At 44.8% G+C, this 26,420-nt stretch overlaps 1 protein-coding gene across 1 annotated transcript in view; it reads left to right on the top strand.

Moving 5' to 3' along the window:
- vps50 (VPS50 EARP/GARPII complex subunit) overlaps positions 1–26,420 on the top strand; it is a 97,100-nt gene that overhangs the window by 14,007 nt on the left and 56,673 nt on the right. The window contains 11 exon segments of the mRNA XM_062558391.1: positions 1,757–1,827; positions 2,326–2,443; positions 2,906–2,941; positions 3,394–3,476; positions 6,662–6,704; positions 7,820–7,918; positions 11,397–11,537; positions 17,064–17,196; positions 24,059–24,150; positions 24,300–24,394; positions 25,331–25,429. Of these exon segments, the coding sequence (XP_062414375.1) occupies positions 1,757–1,827; positions 2,326–2,443; positions 2,906–2,941; positions 3,394–3,476; positions 6,662–6,704; positions 7,820–7,918; positions 11,397–11,537; positions 17,064–17,196; positions 24,059–24,150; positions 24,300–24,394; positions 25,331–25,429 (1,010 nt within the window).

Raw genomic sequence — 26,420 nt, forward strand, 5'->3', positions numbered from 1 at the left:
AAGCAGCCTGGAGAAAAAGAAGAGATCTCCCTTGTGCCTGAACATCTCCCCGTCTTTCACCTACACCTCCCACACCAGCGCCGTGTTTGTGGACAACGTTGGAGTCTTCTCTATGAAGTCTGTCGTATTGTGCATCGAGGGGGGGGGGGGGAATAACAACACATGAAGATTCTCTTGAAACTCTACGCCACCCTTCTTAAGTCGTCTGTGTGTGTGTCTGCCAGCTCTTTTGACCTCTCACTGAGAGAAGGGACCGCTGTGCGTTGCCGCCGCAGACGCAGACCATTTAGTTCGGCTCGCTGCGGCTCGGAGCAGAGCTGCAGCGACAAATTGGAGCCTGCGGCTGCATACTGAGCGCTCGGCGGGGACGAGTGTGTCCGAGGCTGAATGTTTGCGTTCAAGCTGTTCTGCACGCTCTCCCTGTGTGGATTGGGGCACATTGCTGAACGCATGAGTGTTTCTGCTTTACACGCGTTGGACAGTTGCCCTTGGATGCAGTGTTTCCCCGTCCGAATAGGACTTCATTTTCGATTTTCTGCACAGTGCCGGTTCACAACAGACAAAGGTTACCTTACAATGTCGAACAAAGTTATTTATCGTATTTTCAAGTTTTTTGCACCGCTGCATGTGATTTCACAGATAGCGCTCATCGGAAAATGTATCGGCCTTAACGTGTTAATGTGCACAAAAAACCACACCGCTGACAATCCTCAATGACTGAGAGGATTAAAGGATATTTAGTCCATTTCCCAAAAGAAAGATACACTCATTTAACAGTAAAAAAAAAAAAAAAGTTTTACGTATCACAATGAAATGTGTGGCTCTAGTGAAACCAGCTCTTAGACTTGCATGTTGTCTCACAGACTTAATTTCGCGGGCCCCGAGCTGAGAGGCATCACAGTCGCATGGTGCGTGTCCCCTCGGAGGAAAGCCGGGCTGTTGAATCAACCCTTGTAAAAGCGTTCAGAGGGCTTGTCATAGTCTTCACCCTCGAGATCATGAGGGCAGATTGGTTTGAATGGGACCATTGATCATCTTCCCCACAGCTGAAGGCCCACTTAAATGATGTTGTTGTTGTTTTTTATAAGTGTGGAAAAAGATTTTCACCGGACTGTATTCTTCTAAAAGGTTGTGTCATGGATGACAACTTTCTAAAAACATTTTTTTGTGAGCAGAGGACTTTTTTTTGTCTTGCGGTGAGTTAGAAATGAAGGTTAAAAACACAACCATCTCCCACCTCAGGCTTGTCATCTGGCAGATCAAAAAGTCTTCAATGAAACAGAAATGCAAATTTGAGCCCCAGTGCTACTTCTGTCTGAGGGAGTGTTTGTTCTCGGCAAAGGTCACTGACGTGGGACTCTCACACCAGAGAGCCCATTTATCCTTTTGGTAAATGTCAAAGCTGTGGCAAAATGAATCTTTTCTTTTATCATGTTTATTTTTTTATAAGTTGTTCCCCTGTTCAAAATCGATGGCATAATGACATCATCTAATATATCGATCTTCTTGAAAGGCTCTCAACAGGTTGCTCAACCAGGAAAGTGCTATCGGAAATATGTTTTGTGCGTGCAAATGTAGTGATTCCTGTCTGCACAGCACTCTTCTGGGTTAACGCCATTATTACTGCCACATTTCACTGGCAGATCCCTAAATCAACCAGTCCGGTTGCCCCGACCATTCAAATCAGCACGGTGCACAAATATTTAATAAAACATGAACTGTGAAATGTTTATTCCAATGTCTTCCTCGCTGACAGGAACTGGAGCGAGTGACCGCGTTACAAGCCAACCTGCAGCTGGCGGCGGTCATTTGCACTAACGCACGGAGGTAATGCTGTTCCACTACATCCTATTCACTGAATTAAACCGCGCGTTCCTAACATTTGCATAATAAGTGCTTTCCGCATTAACCGGCGTGACGTTCCTGATTTTATCTCGTTTCCCTTCAAATACTGTAAGAGTCAACAACACCCCGCTACACGCACTAGAAAATACGGGATTCATCTGCTGTTTAGGGCCAGTTGTCACACTGCTGCTGGGGGGAAAGTGTTTAGTTATAGGGTATTTTTGTATTCATGATTATTAGTACAGTATTCTCGGTTGCACATTGAAACTGACATATAAAGTTTAAGCCGTTCCTACTCAGGATTTATCCAAATAGACAAAAATAGGTAAAATAGGCCAATGGTTCAAATACTCCCAGTGTACAGAGTTCCATAAGTGTCTGTATCATAAACGCATCATTACTGTGTTTTTTGACCTTTAAATCCCAACTAAGCCTTGTGGTATTTACGTGTGTTGCTACGTTCTCTCTTCCTGTGTAAAGGCAGCTGAGCATGTCGAAGGAGGGATTCACCGAAGCCAGCTTGGGTCTCCTGTCCAATCAGAGGAGGCGACAGCTGCTGACAGGGTTGCTTAAATCACTGAGGACCATCAAGACACTGGTAAAAAGAATTAACACACATGGTCGACAACAGTATGTTGTGTCTATGGTCGTAGTTTAAAAATATATTTCCGACCGACAATATGATTGTAGTCCTGTGGGTAGTTTGCAAGTTGGTAAAATCTGGGTTATTTTGATTCACCTCGGGAATTAGACCATGCCAACACACGTTTCTGTACTCTGCAAATCCCTCCCTGTCTGTCTGTATGACAGAAAAGTACCTTTTGTGAAACAGATCCTTGTATTCTACAGTAATCCTCCTCACATGATTTAAAATGAATATGAAAGTTCATCAAACAAACTGTTTTGAATATATTCCTATTTGCTTTGATTGTTTCCACTAAGCAATGTTACCACCATTTTCACAGCATGAAAGTGTGTAACGTATTCTTGATATTTATATTTCGTCCAAATTGTTTCATTCTGTATTGATCACTTCCTTCCTCTATTCTTCTTCTCCCAGCAAAGAACAGATGTGAGACTCAGCGAGATGCTTGAGGTATTGGAATTTCCACACACACACACACACACACACACACACACACACACACACACACACACACACACACACACACACACACACACACACACACACACACACACATTGAGAGAGATATTATATTTATAATTGACTGGAAAGGTCATAAATCGGTGGGGATTCTGCATTTAAAGCCAAACCCACACAAACATGAGACGCTCTTGCGCTTCTATTGTGAAGGTCAGCTGTAGAACATTGGATGGATTTGACTACCGCTGGATCTTATTGTAGGTTATCATTACCTGCTGGAACAACCAACCAATCAAATCAAAGATAAAAACTGGTGCAGTCTAAAACATCCATGTTGTAACACAGTTCCACACTACTGCGATCCACAGTTTACTCCTCATATTGCGTTTACACTGTACTATTTTTTAAACCTGTTTCATTCTGCGTGTTCTGTGTTCCCGCAGGAGGAAGACTATCCCGGCGCCATCCAGCTCTGTCTGGAATGTCAGAAGGCTGCCAGCACCTTCAAACACTACAGCTGCATCAGGTAAAGGATGGAAAAGGTGTTCGGATGAGAGCAAGCAGGAACTTCTTTTAATTTAAGCAATATGCCCAAACACAACATACCAAATCCTCTTTTCTCTCTCTCCTCCTATGTAAGGTTGTTTAAAGGAATTGGGGCAAATGCAAACAAATTGAAAACCATATGCGGGGGTAAAAATAATCCACAGTCCTTTCGGACTTGCAGTTGCCGTTTTTCCGTGGATGTCATTCACACATTTACAGCGTGTCGTCACTTTACTATTCCTCTGGTTCTACGTCCTCTGAATCGCCCATGCTGGGACGTCTGTATGCTGAACCTCTCACCGTTTTCCACCACTGAAAACATTTGCGACCAGCCTGTCAACGATGGAGTGTGATTGTGATCGTGATCGTCATAAGAAGAAAGACTCCCTTTCTTCTGCAGCATCTTTGTATTCACACGCGGTCTGGCGTGGATGGAAAGTTGATTGCCCTCTTGAGCCGTTAAAATATGCCAATGCCGCTTCCTGAATGTAGCCGTTTCTTAACGTGGGTTGGCGTTGATCACGCGTCTGTCAGGCATCGCATTTGCATGCACATCGCACACTCTCTGCCACCGCGCAGCGTCCTCCTTCCTCCAGCAGCTCGGTTCGGGTCGGCTGCTGCGTAATTTAACGCCGCAGCGGCGTTCTTCAGTGCTCCGCCTGTTACTTACAGTCCCCTTCTTTTGTCCCTCTTCCCAAGTCGATATGGTCCCTCCCCCCATTTACACAGCCTCATGCTCCATTTCATCAAGGACGGCAAAAACACTGTGTAAAATAACCTTTTTCCTCCATGATGAATTGATTACTGAATACTTTTTACAAATAAATAACATTTTAAATATATATATAATAATAGAAAAAGTATAAAGCTGTCCACTTTGTCAGTATTTTGTTGCTGTACAAGAACAAAAAAAAGAATCACTGAAGATCAAATGTTATGCTGGCCTAGAAAATGTTATTTTTGCGAACAGCTGTTATTCTAGGAGAGGCTCCTCCAAGTTTCCAGCCAGTTGGCGCCTTAACGGTTTGTTGGGGTGTCCCGACGTTTTGGAGGGACAGGCGCTGCTACGCTGTGTCCACGCGCGCTGCTCAACATGTTGGCGCTCAGATTTATTCACAGCCACGGTCGCCCTACTCCCCTGTTGCTTTTCTAATATATTTTCATTTGAAGGCGGTGTGATTGTGTGTCATTGCAGGTGTGTGTGTGTGTGTGTGTGTGTGTCACTGAGATCTGTTTTACTCTGAGCGCTCTATTGATCATAATGAAGTTGTCGCAGCACTCGCAAACAACTGCCGGAAGATGTTTTTCAGGAAAGTGGCTTTGCTCTGAACAATCGTTGCTTATTTGTCTATTTTTGGGCAATTTCAGTTTGCTAACCTCACCTTTTGAATTGGAAATATTGTGCTTGGAAGAAAAAAGAGCACTTTATCAAAACATTAGATCAACCCTTGCAATTTATCACAATGGGTGCAATAAGTGCTTCTGGTGTAATCAATTACTCTAGTTCTCTTTCTATAATTTTCTTACATTTATTTAGCTCAACCTCCACCCTTCAAACCTCATCTGCTTACTTATAAGTGCTTAGTTTTGCTCTTTGAAGCGCTTCCCCCGCCACTCAGTTGCCCCCCCCCCCCCCCCCACCCCTCCTCCCCTCTCCTCCCCCCAGCTTAAATGTCATTCTCACAAAATCTGAGCATCACACCTTGAAGCGCGGGATTCCACATTTGGCCAACTTGGCGTGTCAGCAGCAGGCAGTGTGAGGCCCCGTGGACACCTATTGCAGACGATTCATCGTTTCTCTGCTCTCTCTCTCTCTCACGCTCTTCCAACGCAAAAAAGAAGTCGTGTGATGAACAGGGCGTTTTATCCTGTTGGCCCCTGCCCCCCCCCCCCCCCCCCTGCTGGGTCCCCGTAGCTGAGCTCTCCTGAGCCTCGCGTGTGGACGGTCGGGTCGCGTTTCTTTAGTAGCCAGGGCCGCACATTGAGCTGCTCAACGTGATGTAGTTGAGCCCACTTACTTCCTTGCTGCTTTGATTTTTTTTTTTTTTTTTTTTTTTTTTATCGCATTAGCTGCCCATAGTGGTCTCGGGGTGGGATGAGAACACCGGCCGTCCCTCAGCTTGAGAATGTCTCATCTTATCATTCCGGAGTGAATGACACTCATTGGGTTCAGTTACCAGGAGTTGGTGTGTGTCCTTCCTATCAAACCTCTGCAATATGTCTTTTTTTCTCTTGCTCTCTCTCTCTCACTCACACACACACACACACAGAGAACATCAACTTTTGAAGTGGCTCCTGCTTGTTTTGTTACCTGTTTTTTTGTTGCCAACGACCTGAGGGACCCGCTCTGCATTCTCCTGTGTTTCTCTGCTCCCTCCTTCTCACTCCCCTCACTCGATACCCAGTTGAGGCTAAGTTGCCTAATTAGCAATTTGTCGAGGACACTCTCCCCCTCGGGCGACTGCGGTCTCACAAGGCACGACGCGAGTGCAGCCTGACCTGAAAAAGACCCCAAGCCAAGCGGAGTCGTAGCGTGGGGGAGGATTATAAATGGGGGAGTCACGAGGGAAGCGGATGGATGTCTCGGGGACGGGCGAAATGGTCCCGGTTTCAGTTTGCCACTTTGCAGCTCTTTCGAGTTGAAAGCATTTTTCCCGGGATGAGGCAAAACGCCCGAGTCATTTGCGAGGCGGCGTGGGCGCGTGACAATCTGCCTCGTGCGCACACAGACGCACGTCTTCGTCCCCGAGACATCGGTTGGGAAATTCATCCGTCTCTTCCATGCTTCTGCTCCCCTCTTGCCCTTTATGAGACACGGCCTGCTAATGAAGTGGTTTTAGGACAGTTAATCAGTGCATTAAAAGATCACTTCATGGCAATTATTGAATGTCAAAACTATTTGCCTGTGTTTCACATCATTGAATATAGGGAATATTGAATTATTTATATATGTATATATATATTTTGACTGTTAAACTGGCGACTTTTATGTTTTACTCCAGCAATTTTTATTGGGTATTTTCTATAGTTCATATATAGAGAAACCATTAATATTTTGAGAATGAATTGAATGACGAGGATAAAAAGTTGCTAGATTTTGGATTATTCTTCAGAACGGATTTACTAACTCTCAATAATGTCCATTTATTTTCCCCCCCCTCACAGTGAATTGAATTCCAAACTACAAGACACTCTGGAGCAAATAGAGGTATGTGCCTTTGTGCTTTATCTCTAGTTACGTTATTTGAGAGCGATACCAGCCGAGGGACTTTTAGCAGTAAATAAGATTGTCCTGGCACCTTGTAAGCTTCCACAAGCCCTCATCTGAAAGAGGCAATTTGTCCTTCATTTTGATAGCTCGCCTTTCTTATTCCGGGGCCTGCCAAATATTGACACATTCAAAACGTCATTATTGTCTCTGTGCAACCACAGTGTATTATATCAGTTTCATCTCTACCTGTGTGACGTGAAAAATGGAACGCAAAGCAATTTTCTCTGCACCGCTGCCGGCGCGCTCGAGTGGATTAATTACTTTCGGTTTTGTCTGTACACAAGACACGGGCGTGCGCGTGCACGCACATTGCCACGCAGCGAGGTGCACGCTTTTTTCCCCGTCTGTCGGAGTTTGTGAATAAGCAAAGCAAAATCCTCTCAAATCACATAAAGGTAAACACTTGCACACACACACACACACACATCAACAGTGGCATGTTAGTGTTCAACACCGTCATCTTAAGGGCGCTAAGAGCCCAAAAAAAAAGACTAATATGCAATCTCAGAGCGTCGTCATCGTCTGACCTGTAATGGTATTAAATTAGCTTGTAAACTGGTTACCTGTAAAACCACCGGCTAGAACACATGGAAGAACATGGAAAACTGCAACAACAGAAACCAAAATCACTCAAACTACATTTAATCGACAAACGATCAAACGAGAAGCATCGATTTCAGACATAAGGTGGTTCGGTTTGTCTTCCTTTCCTGTGGACCAAACCTGTTCAAATAGATGGTTAATCGTGGTAGTTACGAGGGGCGGCATGTTCGAGCAGCTGGATATTTCTTTTGAGGTTGACTTCTGAGTCAGGGTCGTCCTGCGTCCTTCAACCTGGCCTTACTTCCTCACCTCTCTTTGTTAGCTCTCCTTCAAAGACGGACACGCGCGCACATTGGCAAAAATACACCCACGTCCACATCCAATTACCCTCGGCCTCGTGCGGCAGCTACACATCTGCACACCCATCTATGTAAATCCCCCCGGTCTTAACGTTGATAATCCCCCCCTCCTTCCCTCTCCTTTTGTCATGCGTCTATTTCTGGCTCCAGGAGCAGCTCGACGTCGCCCTGTCGAAGACTTGCAAGAACTTTGATGTTTCGCACTACACCAAGGTCCAACTGGCCTACACCCTCCTGGGCAAGACTCAGGTCAGTGGTTTGATCCGTCTACAGGTGCCAAACATTGTTTCCATAGTTTCACCACCATTTTCATTCGAACAGTATGTGATCCTTACTTCATGTCTTCATTAATAACTTCATGTTCTGCTTGCTGTCAATCAACTCACGCCCACAAAAAACAGAACAGTCTTCTCAATAATCCCGGGATAATATAGGAAAAGCTCTGGGAACATGAAAGAAACAATCACAGCATGTTTGTATGTGACATTTTTGCAGTTTATTAGAAGCTGTAAAAGTTTAGAGCAACAACTAGTAGTTTCTGTCTGAAGAAATATAAAGGACCATAACCTTAAATGGCACAGATGATATCTTTTTATCACTTCTTTTCTTTTTTGTCCTTACTCATCAAATCCCATTCCAGTCCTGGTATTTTTTTTTGTTGAAAAGCCCTGATCTCTCTTGCTTCTCTGTTTAATAACCCACACACCCCCATCATCATATTCAACATCGCACACGGCCCTGATCCCTTTCTTCTGCTTCAAATTACATTCCCCTTCCCTTTTCTCGTAGCCCTGACCTTATGCTTTCTTCTTAGGCATAAAACTTTAGTTAAAAAAACGTTTCATTGCTGTCTTTTCATTCCTTTCTGCTTACATAATTTCTGTCAAAACCTTGACCAAAATGTGACGTTTTTTTTCCCCTTTTCTTTTTTTTTTTTTTAAAACTCTTTTCACTACGCTTCCCAAACCGCCTCAAGTGAAATTTTAAACATTTACACATTTGTTCATATATATTTAGATTGCATGCATTCAATTCCTAAATCACAGTATTGTTTTGGAATCTGTAAACTTTGCGTTACCGACTTTATCCTTTTACATTTGTAAACTGTTGGTTTGTCACCCCTACGGACGCCATTGTACCCTCAAAATAAACCTTTTTGGCAAAGCACTGGCCCATTTTCGCTGAGCTTACAAGTGAAAGTAATTAAATCCGGTGAGTGGAATAAAGTAGTCAAACGTATTTTTTCTCGTGCGCATGTTAATGGTTAACGTGATCCGTGCCACTTGACATTAACATTCACCCTTGAATCAGAGAGATGAATCATCAACGCTTGTTGTGAATGAATTGTTTTCCTCATTTCTGTGATTCCGTAATCAGTATTTCAGACTCAAAAGCCCACTGAGGAAATGTTCTTGCCGTTCATCCCACAGGAATGTTGTTGTTGTTGTTTTCCTTCCTCATCTTCCTTTCGCTGTCACTGAATCACGCCCTCCCTTCTTCCCCTGTGTCACATTAAGCCACAGATATCAACTTTGCCTTTGTTTGAGCTCTTACATACAGGTGAAACTCCAAAAATTTGAATATCGTGCAAAAGCTCATTACTTTCAGTAATTCAACTTAAAAGGTGAAACTATATATATATAAATTAGGGGTGTCAAATGATTAAAAATTTTAATCAAATTAATCAGAATTTTCAGTGGATTAATCATGATTAATCACACCTGAATCCTAACCATTTTTTCTTTCTGAAATGCATACTAAAGATAAATAACAGGACACAGATACATAATTATCATTATTATTATCATAATTATTATTTTTTACATAAATACATGTTTTTGATATTTGACTTGGTTTAATTCATTCCAGAAAATAATCAAATCAATGTTATTTGATAAGTTACAGACTGATTTCCCTGCATGGCTCTAGAAGGGTCTCGAGCCTCTGCAGTTTATCCCACTCTGCTGTGAGTTTGTGCTCCTGCGATGACCAGACATGACCAGACATGTCAACCCTCCCGATGTTTCAAAGCCCCTCCCGAAAATCTCCCGGACCGACCTTTCTCCCGATTTCCACCCGAACAACAATATTGCTGCACCACCCGTCACTGGGCGCGCCGTTTCAGACCGAACAATAATAAAGGTTACACCTTGAAGTCGAGCGCGGCGATTAGAACGACTGGCGCTGCAAAGAAATCCGCTAGCAGCCCCCATTTCAGTGTGAAATATCCCCATACCTGGGAGGATTTAGGTCGCATTGGCTTCTCTTCCTCCGCATGTTTCAGAACAATATTACGGGTCTCTCCGATGGTCTTTCCTCTATCTCAGCGCTGCTCTTGCTCTGCTGGGCGGAGCTTTTTTTCTTCTCTGTTCGGCTGCGCGAGAACCGGGGAGGGAGGGGGGGGGGGGGGGGGGGGGGGGCGGGTCTCTGGCGCAAACGACTTGCTGAACCTGACGGCCTGACATATGCCTGCAGGTGGCAGTAATGTGTTGTATAGGATGAAGTGCATTCCCTAGAAGAAGAGGTTCTTTCCGGACCTGAATAATTTGTCACACTGCGCATGCGTGAAATGCGTCAAAAAAATTGACGTAATTAACAACAAACAGCTAATTAACGCCGTTAACGCGCTATTTTTGACAGCCCTAATATAAATATATTATATGCGATATATTATATGCGAAGTGAGATATTTCAAGCCTCTATTTGATATAATTTTGATAATTATGGCTATATATATATACATATATATACTAATAGTTTCACCTTTTAAGTTGAATTACTGAAAGTAATGCGCTTTTGCACGGTATTTTAATTTTTTGAGTTTCACCTGTATGTAAGAGCTCACACAAAGGCAAAGATGATATCTGTGGCTTAATGTGACACAGGGGAAGAAGGGAGGGCGTGATTCAGTGACAGATTTAAATAATTATCTGAATCATTTCACTTGTTTTGTTTTTTGTTTTTTTTAATTTTCTTTCTTGCTACCTGTCATTACCTAATAGCCATAGTCCAGTGAACCCTGTGAACCAGTGCATGCTTTGTGCAGCCAGCAGTTGTCTCAGTTGTCTGTGTTTTTTTTTTTAGCCAGATGAAGTCGGAACTCCCTACAGAAGGAGAGAAGGAATGTTTGAATTACTTTAGTGGCAGGAGGCTGTCAGAAGGGACAGGCGCCCCGTTTCGTGGAGGTGAGCCTGCAGTAAGACGATTTAATTGCACGGCACAAGACGTCTCCGCGGGACTCTGCTGTCTCAATTCCATCGGCTCCCGCGTCGAGGCTGTGAGAGGGAGCTACAGAATGGCAAATGTGACATGTGAGAATAACCGGAGAGAGGCGCCGAATTGCAAAGGCACAGATCTCCGGGAAGTGGACTGAGATCTGAGACTTACTTGAATACCAAAAGTGCTGCAGTGCTCCCACCGCGCTTTCTAGTGAAGAGTATTGCCTCTTTATCACTTTCCTCTTTAGCTTCCCCGCACGGCCTTAATGTCACTTCTTTATTAATGACAGCAAACCAAGCCTGTTTCAGAAATGTGAGTCGTTGAATTTTGAGGCAAGACTTCCACCTACCCGCTCACACAATAAATCAGGTACACCACACGGGTCACCCAGATGTTTGATTTGCTCCTGTTTTCCTCTCCTCCTCTCCTCCGCTGGCAGGTGACAGCGGCATCTTAAACACAGCGGTTATCATAACGGCGTGCTGGCTCTCTCTCTCTCTCTTTGCAGACCGCCATGGACCAGCTCCACATGCACTTCACCCAGGCCATCCACAACACCGTGTTCCAAGTGGTGCTGGGATACGTGGAGCTCTGCGCCGGCAACGCCGACACCAAGTTTCAGAAGATGCAGTACAAGGACCTGTGCACGGTAAGGGGATTTGCCCCGTGTTTGATTACGGTAAAAAACCAACCCCTTTCTGGACTCCCTTAAGTGAGAACTTACAATAGATAAAAAAGTAAAAAAAACACTACCCGCAGGGTGTCCCGGTGAAAGCACGCTGGGGCCGCTCCTATCGCGCCTCAGGCTTCCTGGAACAGTGCTTTATTTCCTGACCAGGGATTCTACGGATGCTACATGGCTGAGTGAAATGAATGCACGGAGGAGAAAGGGATTCATAGAAAGGAGAGACGCGTAGATGGCGTGTTTCCCCTCGCCGCGGCGCGATGGTTCATCTCGCTCGCTACACAGTAGCCGCGGGAGCACGTTATTGAGCAGGATCTCCACACCGGCCCACGCGCCTCGCTTCCCCTCTCTGCCGTTTTTTTCCCCCCCTTCCCTCCGGGTCAAAACAAATCCCATTTGGCTGACCCGGCAGGCCGTGACTGCAGTCAATTCATCATTAGCTTTGCTGAGTGGGAGGTTTTCTTCTCCCCGGGGAGTTGTGTTGAGATGTACGTAGACGTTATAGGTAAAGGTTATTTACCCTTTGCTTTCCTTTCCTCTCTCTAGCTCTACGTGTGGCCTCGCTGTTTGCCCGCTCAGCTTTTACTTTGCTCTCATTTTAACAACGCCGCGCCCTTCACCTCCTACCCGGGCCACCTCTCCTCCTCACCTCTTCGTCCCCTGTATGCTGCTTCTTTCTTTTCCTTTTTCGGCTTCTGCATATTTTCCTTCCCCCAGTTGGAATGTGGCATAGAAGGTGTTTGGATCCGCTTAGGATCCAGAGGAGGTCGATTGGGAGCCTGCATTCAAGCAGGCCGGTGGCAGGTCTTCAGAGCGGATTAGCAGTATCTCTGTCACTTCCAACCGGGTTTCAGCACATTTCGGTGTCCCCCGTGAAAATATGTCAAAAATCGTGGGATTTATGCAACAAAAAAATATATAATTCTTTTCTTTGGTGACGTTGATTGCCAGGAAAAAACAGAGGACTGTGGATGTGACAAAGTGCTACTGATACACGTTAATTAGCTCTAAGTAAGAGCTCTCTCTCGTTGTTTTTACCGCAAGGACGTTTGGCTCGTTATTTTCACCGGGGGCTGCATTTGTAAACGACTTCCTCCACTCCTGTCTTCCCTTTTAGCACAGAGTGTCTGTGACTACATCACGGCAGGGACACTGATTAACTGGACTGCACGATTCTTGATTATGATATCAAGTGCATATTTACATTTCACTTGGATTGTAGATGAGGTGGGAACTGACATGTCAAGTGAAAATAGTTGCCTCCCCAGTTTGTAATGTCTAAGCTTTTTTTTTTTAGACACTTTAATGTAAAATAATCAGGGAGTAATTCGCCCTCAGGCATGAACTTGAGGTTTAGTTATCGGTAAAAAATGTATATTCCAAAAAGCTTTATCTCTAAATGATGCCTGTTTAACCTATTTTAATCCTTTTTCTTTTTTTTTTATTCAGTTGAGCTCTCAATTGTCTCGAGGTTTCCTAGGCTCGGATCTCCTCAGATCTTGTGATACAAGTGACAGGCAGACTGTTTACTTGTGTTGGATCAGCTGTCAGCACAGCGTGTTGCCCGGGTGATCCCACTCACACCCCACGTATGCACCGACCTATGTTACACTGTACACAACAACTCAAGATTAATGGGATGTGCCAGGAGAGTCTGGCTCGTGCGACCGTGATTGATGCGGCAGCTCATCCACACACGGGCGCGCGCTGAGGTGAGGAGCACGCGGCAGCAACCGCAGACGGTCCGTCGTTTGTGGCGCCCGGCGGTCCGACTGCGTGTCGCCGGCCGTGAGGTGCTATCAACACTTTGAAACCCACTTTCTATCAAAAGCAAGACGTTCTGAGGCGTAATCCGTAGCATCCTGCTGTGCATTTAGAGTCCGCTAAGCGCTTCTAATCAGCAGTGCTGGATGTCCAAATCCATTTGGCTTTCTCTCTCTCAAGGGTTTGAATATTTCAGATTTCCATCAGACGCTAAGATGATTATTACAAATATTACACGGACTAAGTCATCATTTTACTGGCTCCCTGCGACTTTACTCCTCCTGCTCCCGCTGCCCCCCCGTGACAATCCAAAATATGCATTGATGGCACTCACAAGAGTGTCCGTGCAGCGGATGTGGTACACACACACACGTGTTAATGTTGTGTACTTTGAATCAATATGAAACGCAGAAGAAGAGCGGATGCATTCAGCTGCTGCCCCCCCAATAAATAAAGGTGAAGGAAATGTGAGAGCCGCATTGGACCTCCTGAACTCCGTCTCTTAGTTGTGCAACTTAAAATTCGAGGGGAAACGGGAACACACAGATAGGTCGTTTGTGAGTGGGCCTTATTAATTTTACATCTACCTCTCATCATTAATGGCCCGGCCCCGCTCCTCATCGCTCCCCCCCCCCTCCTCCCCCCGTCTGTCTGTCATATCGTAGACTGCGGTGGGCATCGCGCCCTCCAGAAGCTGCTAGTGCGACGTCAGCCTTTTTTCAGCGCTCGTTTTTTTCCCCACTTTGTGTTAAAGAGAGCCTTCATTCCCCCCCCCCACCCCCCCCACCCCCGCCGATATCCAACTGCTGCTGCTGGTGGTGGTGACGCATCCCACTCTCAGCTCTGCGGGGTCCCATTATCTTGATATTGGCTGACCTTCGGCGCGGTCATATGCATCTGAAGTACGGACCGTTCTGCCAGGCTGTGGAGTGGATGTTGACACGGCTGCTCATGTTAAGTAGAGCCGGGCTTTTTTTCATTCATTACAGAGCGCTATATGCATCATATCATCGCTGCTCTCATGGATGTGAACTGGTCTCATATCGTCTGGCTATTAGTTTGTCACGGTAGCTATGTAAGAGGGCAGCAGTTCATCGGGAAGATTATCTTTTTCACTCTCTCCCAGTGGGAGGGATGATCAGTTTGATTTCCCCCCCCCCCCCCCCCATTCGTGAGATTTCTTTCTTTGTAGTTGCCCGAAAACCCCTTTTGGAGGAATCTGTGGTTTGAAGAGCAGCACAGATCTCCCTCTGTGTACTCCATGGATACTCAGTCAGTGCCTTTGACAACGTCGACATGTGCAGTGAACTGTGTCGTTGCGCATGGCAAGTTTTTGTGATCAGGCACTTAAAAAGGACAACATGAAACAGAAAGCCGATGCTCATAAATATGTCTGTTTCCAGCATTCTCATCTCTGCGGGGAAAGCAGCAGGCAACTTCATGAAGAGCAGGGTAGATAAAAAAAGAGCATTTCCTGAAACTATTAATTAAATCCTCAAGAACTTCATCAGCAACCGCATCAGTAAGAAACCACTCAAGCAAAAAGCAGCAGAGCCTTTCCCTTTCTTAAGAAATCGAACCGTCCACTTGTACGTAGAAGATAGTTGTGTCACCGTGAACTACTGACAGCTTAATTGACTCCTGGACGGAGTTCCCGGGGGCCGTAATGCAATTTGAAAGTTGACCTTACCGGTAGGGTGCGACGATGTGATCTGTGTTTCCGAGTTCATTTCAAGATCATTTTGGGCTTACATGAGGAATCACCTAGCTCTCCGTGCACAACTGCTGCATGCACTGTGCGCCAATTTGTGTTTGAGGTTGTGTTTGTGGGAGAAAAAGATGCCTGTTTGCTTTCTCGCACAGCAGGTCCACAGACTGCTGACTATGGTTTTGATCTCTAGCGGGTTAATCTGTTTATTCATTCGTCTTGTGAAACGACGGGAGGGGTGTGATTGCCTTTTCCAAAAGAAATGGAATTAGCTCAATCAGGGTCACCTGCCCTTGTTTCTTTTGTGTGCTTTCCTCCACACACACACACACACACACACACACACACACACACACACACACACACACACACACACACACACACACACACACACACACACACACACACACACACACACACACACACACACACAAAGGAGCAGAAAGCACAAACTGCTTTGGCTTTTGAAAACCTTGATGGGCTACAGTCCACAGAAAACCAAATGGCTGAAAATAGACCCCCGAGCCGGCCTCCTCCGAGCGCAGGGCAGGCAAAAGTATTCTTTTGTTTTATTATTCAGGTGTGACATGCAAACACTATTTTTCGCAGCCTTTTATAAACACACACACACGCACACACATATAGGCATACATTGCAGACTGAACAACAACAGCTGTGTAGGTGTTCTTCTTCTCATTAAACCCACTAAAGATCCTCACCCACACGCACACACAGTCGCATCTCTAAACCCCCTCATCTCCACTCACCGCGGTTGCCCGGCAACGTGCTGCTGTGACTGGTGGAGGACGGGGGATGTCAAGTGTAAGCCTCGTTTTTTGTGCAAAGCCCTTCGTTTGTTTGCGGATTGTTCCGCTGCTGCTGGAACCGGTTTGTAACCGAAGATGTGTTGATTTGTTTGTTTGTTTCAGGTTTGTCTCTTAAGAATTTCAGCACTTTAATTTTCATGGACTGTACGGGGAAAATTCGCACACAGTAGCAATGTGTGTATTTTTGTTATATAATTGTCAGTGCCCGTATTTTATGTCATGTTTGGTACTGGATGCACAAAAATGGTACTAGAATAAAAACGGTAGTATTGATGTTGGGGAATAAAAGTTTATGAAGAAGTATCAAACAGCAGTCCACTGGTGTGATTCGTATTGTTTTTGTATTGAGTACGAGGATTCCGCTGTCATCACCACAGTCATATTTAGTTTTTGAGAAAAGATGGGTTCATGTTCACTGTAGCGAAGGTATTAAATACTTGAGTTTAAGTGCCTTTAAAACAAAGTGAAATGAGGATTTACTACACAGGTAAGTGCATAATTGATAGTCATCGTTTTGAAAGGGATTGCGCATTGTTGTGTTTAATTTATTCAGATGGCTTCTCTATTCTAATAATATTGGCAATTTCATTCACGTCAGTACGAGCACAGTTGGGCTCTTCAGTGAAAAGCCGCCGTCGGTGCGACGGTGTCGTCTCTGTTTACAATGCTTTTGTCAAAGGAAGCAGGGGGTCTGCAACCACTTCAACTGATTGAAGTGCTGCTGCCGGCGACGGCACCGTTTGATCCGGCAGGGATCCGGTCCTCTCCGGACGCTTTGAAAGGACTCCATTGGCGAGTTTGTCCCGGCGGAACCCCGAACCGTGTCAGGGGCTGCAGTAGTAACACACACGTTCTCCGAGGCGGCCGTGCCCCCCCCCCTGAGAGCTCAGAATGTGACGTGCACACATGTGTGTGTTGGATGTGTGCGGATAGAACAGCCGTGTGCTTTGTCCTTTGAAATCCCACGCGATGTGGAATAAATGCACGAAAGCACTGAAAATGTTGTTGAAATGATACTCAATCCACTCCAATGTACCATTCAGTACTGTCTCATAGTGTGCAGGAACAATAAAGTTGCAGTCAAATGGACATCATGTCATAGCTGATGTATTGCTTTTACGATCCTCTGTACGTTGACGAGGGCCATTTCAGATTCATCTGTACATGTTCATTTCTCCTCTCTGTCGGCAGCATATCACTCTGGACAGCTACATTCCCTGCCTGACTGATCTGTGCAAGGCATTGTGGGAGGTGATGGTTAGCTACCACCGCACCATGCAGTGGCACGAGGAGCATGACAAACACGAGGCCACGCCCACTGCAGGTAAGAGATTTGCTTAAATGTGGCACAGGTTGATTTGATCAGAGGTCAAAGGTTACTTTCCCCTTGCAGTAACTCATGAATTCATTAGCTATTTGGGTATATTTCCCACAAGGGTAAAACTATGTTTTCTTTGTTTTTTTATCTCTTTGTCAGCGTATTTCTGTCTCTAGATTTCTCTAAAGACTTACTCACAAAAACAAACTCCGCTCCCTCCACACAAAGCTAACAAAGTACCTCATGGATTCAGTTAACAAAGACTTCAGGAAATACATAGAGTAGCTCCGTCAGCCTTTTAGCTCACATACAAAGAGAATTGAACTTGTGCAGTGTGGTGGTACGCATGCTGAAGAGGCAATAATCATTTTATAGTGTAGAGGTCATCGAGTGTGTGTACCGGCATATCTACGTTAGATCACACTGTTATTGATAAAGCGCCTACTTTCTCCAATAATAGCAGGAGATGGTGTAGTTATGCATTCGTTGGGCATCTCTGCCGTGGTTTGTGTGTATTCATTTTGTTACAATTTGTTTGACACTGTCCTAATTACTTGAATACACATCATATGTACACGCTGTTGGATTTACATTGGAAAATGGACGGGGACCAGCGGTTTGGTTTCAAGGCTAAATATTTGCACAGGTGGTGAAGCACGAGCGTTGCATATTTTTCTGAGGGGAATGTTTGATGCGTGACTTTGACTCAGGACATTCCACTTCACGGTGGCAACGTTCACAGATGAAATGGCTTTTTTGTTCTCGCCAGCGACATTCCTGATCCCCCCCGATATCACTTAAGTCCCCAAAATGATTGTATTTATCACTTTAGAAAGGAAGAAGCAAAGAACTCGTTTTGTACACTATAAAGCACACCGACTCTCCACTGTAAGCTGCACTCAAGTTACGGCTCAATAAGAGCAGCAGGACGACTGAACATCTGTTCAAACTCCAAGCTTACGCCTGGATCAACAAGAAAAGTCTGACTTGTGTCTCAGCTTCTATCCTTCCTGCCTTCAGTCAGCCAGACGTGAAAACATCTGCCTGGAGAAGCTTGGTTGCCAAGGCAATACATACTTTGTGGTTGAGCAGTAAGCTCCACAAGAAGTAGAATTTCTTACCTGTTTTGAAAAAGTAAACCCTGCTGGATTTGGTCTGAAGCATTTTTTTTTTCTCACTGTGCCATTGTTTGCTTTGCCAAAGACGTTGTCAGATATCAGCTGCAGATACAGACCTGTCAAGTTAGCTGCGCGCTTTCTACTGCGTGTCGAAAGATGGCTCGTTTCCACCTTCATTAGGCCAGTGGATGAGGACCGGAATGGTGGGCGACAGTCCCCTACATCCTTCATTAGATGTGATTCCCCCTTCAAGGGGGAGAGGACATCTCCTTTTCACCAGGCACATCTATCGTCTCGCTATTTGATTGTCTGTCCCCTCTGTCCTCTGTATAAAGGTGTCCCTGACCCTGCGTTTTTCCTCTCACTAATGTGTGCACAGGGTCCATCAGACTAATGGTTATGGGCCTTTTGTCTCATTTGTTGAGGAGTATGACCTCGGCATACAGTGACCTCCATCTCACGCTAGAGAGGCCATCAAAGTCTCAACTGTCAGGCCCACTGAATCTCTCACACACACACACACACACACACACAGCTCTCACCTTCTTGAGAATGCTTAAACAGCATTCCATTGGTTTTCTGCCATTCGGTCACCTGATATATAGAGCAGGTTGGTGTAATGTTTTGTTTATTTTGCCACCGGCCAAAGGAACGGTTATTTCAGGGTGGAATAATGGCTCTGGGTTGTATCCCTGCATAACAGAATAGATTTACCACGAGTGTGTGAAAGAATAACAAGCATGGCCATGGATCGTATCGGCTAACATTTGAAATATATGGCGGCTGTCTGCTCCTCTGTGATGAAGACAAAGATCAGTTTTCAGCAGCCGGGGTGGGAGTTGGCCTTCACACCTTAATGCTCAGCAGTAACATAGCGTGTAAACTATAGAAAGCATGCAGTGTAAATGAAGTCATGGTTGACTGACCTCCAGCGCTGCATATTGAATATCGCTGTTTGTTTTGGTAGACCTATTTAATCTTACTTTCCTATTGCGTAATACCTCCACTATGGCAACTTGACTTGGCAGCCAATCTAACGTAATTCTTTCTTTTTGATGTTTACAACCGGCTGATGTGTATAAAGAGGCTGGATTTATGTGCAAGCCCGTCCAACGCATCCCCTTGACAGCACCCTCAGCACCCAAGTTCCCACATTGTTCACACACACCAAGCATGGGAACTCATTACAGTGCGCATGTGAATGAGAAATAAATAACATTTGTTCCGCTCAAACTGCACCCGACACTAAATGAATTAACTGCGATGGAATCCTCTGAAATGAAGTAGGTTTGGTAACGCTTGTTGAAGCTTTTTATATGTGTTTGAGACCGTGAATACACTTTGATTCAATGCTCTAGATTGCAGAGGTGTGGACTCGAGTCATGTGACTTGGACTCGAGTCAGACTCGAGTCATGAATTTGATGACTTGAGACTCGACTCGACAAAACGTACAAAGACTTGCAACTCGACTTGGACTTGAATACCGATGACTCGTGACTTGACTTGGACTCGAGCCTTTTGACTCGAGAAGACTTGCTACTTCCCATGAAAACTAGGGGAAAACATTTTCACACCACCGCGCCGCTCTGTTTATCTGCATCTGTCAAAAAAATGTGCGCCACCTGTATGCAGAGAGCGCGCGCTGCCTGCACGACATCCAATCACTGCAGTCCATTTGACCGTATCAACGAGACAGCTCGTTCATGGTTACAAAAATCGGGATTTTTGAACCCGGATTCAGACTCCGATGGAAATCCTCGCCAACATTATGTCAACGTCCGTTTTAAAGTAGTGTAATGAGCTGAGTTAAAGTTATTAGTTAATCAGTTATGCAGATGTTGCATGTGTTCACGTTATGCTTTGTTACCAGCTGTAGTTACGCGAGACAACCCGAGTTTTGGGGGGCCGTGTATGCGGAAGTGTTCGTTCGGCGTGGTGACGGCCAAGTGACCGAAGTTGAGTTGTTTTATATAAATAAATGCAGCGGAGTTGCAAGCCAGTCATCGCCTCCTTATTTACGCTGCAGCATTGGGGTGAGTGTTACAGCACTATAACACAGTCACAGTCGATCCACCGTTACCCTTCCCTTCGTAGTCTAGGTCTGTGAGGCAGCGCACCATCACCCAGGGTTCCCCGTCCCCACTATAATAAAAGGACTCGAAATGACTCGAAACTAAAATGGTACGACTTGTGACTCGACTTGAGACTTGTTGGCTGTGACTTGTGACTCGACTTGGGACTTGCTTCGTCTTTGACTCGACTTGACTCGGGACTCGAGGACAATGACTTGAGACTTGCTTGTGACTTGCCTAACAGTGACTTGATCCCACCTCTGCTAGATTGTATGTGTCCGCCACTGTGTGTCCACGCTGCACCCTTCAATGCGACCTGTCTGATTGGACATAAATTCAGCATCTCGCCAGATGTTTTTGCTCTCACACACTCTCTCCCATGCTCATTTAATGGAATCCAGTGATGTCAAGTCAACCCGTTCCAATTCCCCCAAAGCCTTTTGTTCTTTTGCCTTTTAGCGTATGATCCAATTGTTTAAATCTGTTCTGTCCCTCAACTTAACTCAAGCCAATGTTATTGGAGTCTCAAGGACAGGGCTTGAGATTCCCAGACATGTCTTATTAAACCCTGCCACAATGTCACTGTCAGACATCGTGGCCACTGATGGCTGTAACATGACTGTGCTGCCTGTGGAGGTAATACTATATGAAAGGGAGGAAATGGATTACATGCATCGGGAGCAGACTCCCACGGCAACGCAGAATCCGAGAGGGATGACAACACCATGTATTTCAGATAAATGCATATACCAAGGAAAACAGAATGTGAGACTGCAAAGATCCATGATGTGTATAGAGTTCAGCCAGAAGTTTGATTTGATCTGCTATTGTGAAAGAGGTATCCCCCTTTAAAACATCAAATTGGGCCTCATGATACCTTGGTTTATGTTTTAAAGCACTCATATAATATTAACAGACAAAGTTGCAAATTTAGCGAGATAAATAATGAGTGTCAGCAGAAGATACTGATGATTTCTGTACAAAGCATATACTTTATGCTTTATACAACTTGTTTCACTCTTAAACAAGTTGTGTTTAAAACGGATAATTTATTCTACGATTGACATACTTTGTTTCAATTGTTCAAATAGACAATCTCGTTTGAACTGAATTACAGGCAAATCTTCTTCTTTAGTGGCCTATTATTGCGCTGGGACCACTTGAAGGCATTAAGGGAACCACGTTGTGCCGAGCTAATGCAATACAATTTGACGTGAATCCCCATTGAGGATGCGTCTCTTCTTTGGTGTATTGAGCCTTCTGTCAGACGGGCAAATCCTCTCTGCTGCTAATTATAGGCCTCAGAGTGCGATTAACACAGGTCCTGTGGGTGCTTCCTACGGAGCGATGAATCCAAAACCACAGAGCAGCTCAATGAAGCGGCTTCATTGACGATTGTATCATTATAGCGGCACAATTATTTCAATTCATGGAGATCGCCGTGTTGGCTAGTGCAGTTTTCAAATGGCCAAAATGTGTGTCAAATTTGTCACGCATCGTATTTTACGGATTAACACCCCTCTGGCAAAATAGCTCACTGTAATCATTTCCATTTGTTTTGTGAAGTCCGACTTCCCGCCCCTCCCTCGGGAGTCTCTTAAGGCTTCACGCGGCTTTTTATTACCACATATGCAGTAGGATTCTCATGAGACTGACTGAATGATGGGTGGAGTTCTCTTTTAAGAAAACATCATGTCAAATATGGCGCTGTTTTCTGCATTATTGGCTGCTGTCGGTGTGTAATCTCTGGATTACACTTGCATGTAGTTGTCTTGCACCTGAACAACCGGCCTGTTTGATTTTAAAGACGTCAGGTTGGCGAAAGAAGCACTCTTTTTTTCCCTTTATCCCCATTAGAATGATGCATTCACAGACTGAGATTTCAGACGCTTTGATTAATCCAGGCTCCCTGATCCCCACTTCTGTCTTTTAGCTCTGGTATTTCATGCCTTTTGACCTCTTTTTTTTTCCCTTTTCGTTGAATGACGACACGCCAGTTCTGAACTTTCCCCGGGCCTTCTCTTGCCCTCCGTTATTATATTGATTTGACTAGATATATACAGTGTGTGGGTGGGATAACATTTATGTTAATACTTTGTTTAATGGATGTGCTTTTTGTTCTGGTTAGTCACACCGTGACATTTTTGACCTTCCATTTTACTATTGAGTAACATTCTTTGCCTTTTAAAAAAAAATAGGATAACGATACAAGCTGTCATTTCTTGTTATGAAAGAAGGCAAATTGGTGGCAAATTCGCTGTGATGTGGCTCTGTTTTGACTACAGCTCGGAGGTCTCGGAGGTCACGCTGGGTTGAAGTCTTTCAACCATGTCCCTGCTTCGAAACAAGAGAAACAGTCGCTGTGATTCATGGCCGTCTCCCGTGATTCCTCCGACTTATGTGTCTAACCCGCATCTGGTTGGATGGCTAATGGATGGCACCGTGTGTGATCTCACACATAACCAGATCCACACGTACTCAGGCGGTGAAACTTTTATGTTTTCTTCAGTGCCCTTAAACTACTCTTAAATTCTTTCCTCTTGAATGCTCCTAACTGATCCGTCCCCCCCCCCCCGGCTGTGATTGGATCACATGGCAATGGATTTGCTGCGGGGGCGATTGTTTTGTTTGCCTGTATTTCAAGAGACAGCTTTTTACCGGAGAAGAAAAGGCTCTTTTCTGAGGGAGCACATTTCATCTTGGTTCTTGTTTAAAGGCTTGAGAAAGTTCTTGGGCATTTAAATGTTGCCTTAAAAAGGGAAATGCATTATTTATTTGGAGGCTAACCGCTGCAGACCTCATTTGTGCTCTGCAGTTTAGTACTTTTTGTCTTGCCCATAGGGCCATGACCAGAGTTATTTGTGTCTCTCCTGCTTTTGGACATGTTATCATATACTACACTGATGTTCAGTAACGATGACGTTGGTTATCAGGGTGCTGTCGCGTGTGAAGAGTTTAGATGGGCTCTAAATCCAAAAAGACATGCGTAGCCCGGTAGCGGCCCCGGGTGATCACTGTAGAGTGGACTTAAAAGCATATATATTTAATGCGCATGTTATGGCGGTTATTCATTTAAAAAAAATAAAAAATTCAGCCAGGGGGGAAGCGTTCAGTAGCCGATCAGTGAGGTGATGGAGGAGGAATCGACCACGTTCACTGCCAGATGTTGGTTTCTTTTGGCTGGCTGCCCATCCTCAGCCAGTCATTTAAGTGCCATCCGGTATTGTCATATTGTCAGTCTTCGCTCTCTCGCTCTCTCTCTCTCTCTCTCTCGACGGACTCTGTGACCTACGCTCCCGTCAAACGCTGGCTGACATCCACTTCTTGGACAGAACGTCTCAGCTGGAATTAAACCCGACTGTTTACGTGGCCGAGCTGACAACGAAGGACAACAGTCACACGTTTCAGATCTGCTTTCCCCTGTATCAGAATATTAGAATGCACCGGAGGAATCCTATTTCATCCTTATTAAAGGGATGTTATTCATTATTCAAAAGTCTTTTTGGATTAAGTACAGATTCTGATCCAGTCTGCTCATGCCTCACAAATGTCCATTGAAAAGAGTAAATGGAATTCTCCTGAGAGAGGCTCGTTATGGCCCCCGTCGAACAATAAGCTAAATGCAATGGATGAGGGGAAATTCATCGCCGCTTTGTTCTTTCGCCGAGTACCTCTAGATGGTGCAGCGGCAGCGGAGTCTGATGACTCGGTGGTGGACCGCAGCTACGTGAAGAAGAAGCTGGAGCACGGACTGACGCGGATCTGGCAGGTTGGAACAAATAGTTTCTCTCTGTCTCCATTACTCTTCCTCATTTTCTCCACATTTCCATCCTACAAGCTGCAGCGGTCTCTTCCGCCTTCTTCCTTCCTTTATTTATTCGTTTCGAATCCCCACGTGCCTCTCATTGTTCTCCCCAGGACGTCCAGTTGAAAGTGAAGGCCTACATCCTGGGGACGGACATGTCCAACTTCAAGTACGACGATTTCATCGTGGTGCTCGATGTCATCAGCAGGTACGCCCCGAGACCAGAGCGCTCCGCCTGCTTCCCACTAATTGGTCTTCATAAGCCTGCTGTTGCAGTTCCTCTCTCTGTCATGTCTTTTTTAACTCTTCTTGTTCGGCTTGATATACTCTCACATGCAATCCACCTCCCCCACCTCCTTCTCTCTGTCGCTTGTCTACTAAATTAATGCTTAACTTAATGAGATTATGTGAACACACACAGACAAAATAAAATCCTTTTATCTAATAAAGAAATGATCATTGACTTGACCCAAAATTACACTGGTAGTGTTTCCAAACCCATTTACACAACACACTTTAATTCTATTAGCTCTAGTTCTGGTCCTAGTGTGCACACATCTGGTCGACATGCTTGTGACCAGAATCCAGGATATTATTGTTCATGTTTTCCAGTGCATCTGAAATTAAGTTTATTTATTTCTGAAATCACATTGAATTGATCTGTACATTTGAGGACCTGTGACTCCAAATTAAAAGCCCCCAAAAAAGAAAATGAACATTTAGTGTCTGTTGATCTAATCAAAGCCACTGTTTGCGTGGCAGTTGTTATCTATGCACACACTGCAAATGAGATAATCTGTTTACCTATCCAGCTACCTTGAAATATCTAAATAGAATATTTTAGATAGCTTACTTTGGATTTAGACACTCTTGTGGTACTTTGTCTTCACACGTCTGACAATAACACATTGTTCGTCCATTTATTGGCCGGTCACAGTTACCAGTGCAAGTCCGTTTACATTGTGTCTGTATATAAATATACAGAGTGAAATGTATTTCATTTATGCAAGTAACCCTTAAAACGAATACTCTTTTTATGTGCTCGTATAAATTGGAATCTGGCAATCCCTTTGTCCTCACATTCTTCTTTCCCTTCTCTCCTCGTCCATCATTGTTTTCCGTCATCATGTATTTTAACCTCCAGGTTGATGCAGGTGGGGGAGGAATTTTGCGGTAGCAAGTCCGAGGTCCTGCAGGAGTCTATCAAACGCCAGAGTGTCAACTACTTTAAAAACTATCACAGGTAAGACGTCTTTGCGGCATCTAGATCATTACTGTGGAGACTGGACCCACCTTCTAATCTTTTACTGCGCCGATAGGAGTTGATTGTTTGTCAACAAGTAGACGGAGAGTGCACGCATCTAACCGTACACTCCCCCCCCCGATGTGTATGAAAGAAAGCCCTCGGGACCATAGTAGACGGCACGTTCCTTGACAGAAAGTTTTTACACGCAATCACAACCGTGCGAGCGCTACCCTCAACGGAGTCGATATGTAATTACACAGTAACACTCACTGAGTTGGAAGCACATTTACCTCTTGATTATGTAACCCCCTGCCAAACACACAATTATGTATGCAGTCAAGCAGACAGCGACCCATCATCAGATGTGATTCGCATTGATCAGTGCTGTCATTAGCCATCAAGAATCATTGGAAAGACTCTTAAATATCAGATGGCAATAAGTGTCATTCCTAGTTGCAAATTGTCAAAGGAGGGAGACACAGAGGCATGATGGGATACAGGGTGGATTGGATGTGAAGAAGGGAGCGTTTTCTAATAACTGATCCAGGGGGAGAGAGGAGGAGGAGGATGATGATGAAGAGGAGGTGAACACCAGACACAATGACACATGCTCACAGATCTGGCCTGCAGGCTTCCTGAATGCATCATTTTTACATTAGTAATGATTCGTTTTCCAGCCCATTGGGGTGGGCGTATTGTTGGCCTGCGGCTGCACATGGACAGGATGGCGTTGTCAGCATTCAGAAATGAGAAATATCAAAGAGCTGCGCTATTTGGTAATTTCTGCTTTTATTTCCCCAGCAAGCTCATTTTCTGTGAGCAATTGAAATGTTTTCAAAGCTTGAATGTCCTTTTCAATTCTTATTGCACTCAGTTAAAAGAAAATAATTTAGGATAAGATGGCAGCATGTGAAAAATGCAATTTAAATCCCATCTTTATTTCTTTCACACAACGTTTAGCCTCCTCAGGCTCACACTTCAAACACCT

Source organism: Pungitius pungitius, chromosome 17, assembly GCF_949316345.1.
Source record: "Pungitius pungitius chromosome 17, fPunPun2.1, whole genome shotgun sequence".
NCBI classification, from domain to species: Eukaryota; Metazoa; Chordata; class Actinopteri; order Perciformes; family Gasterosteidae; genus Pungitius; species Pungitius pungitius.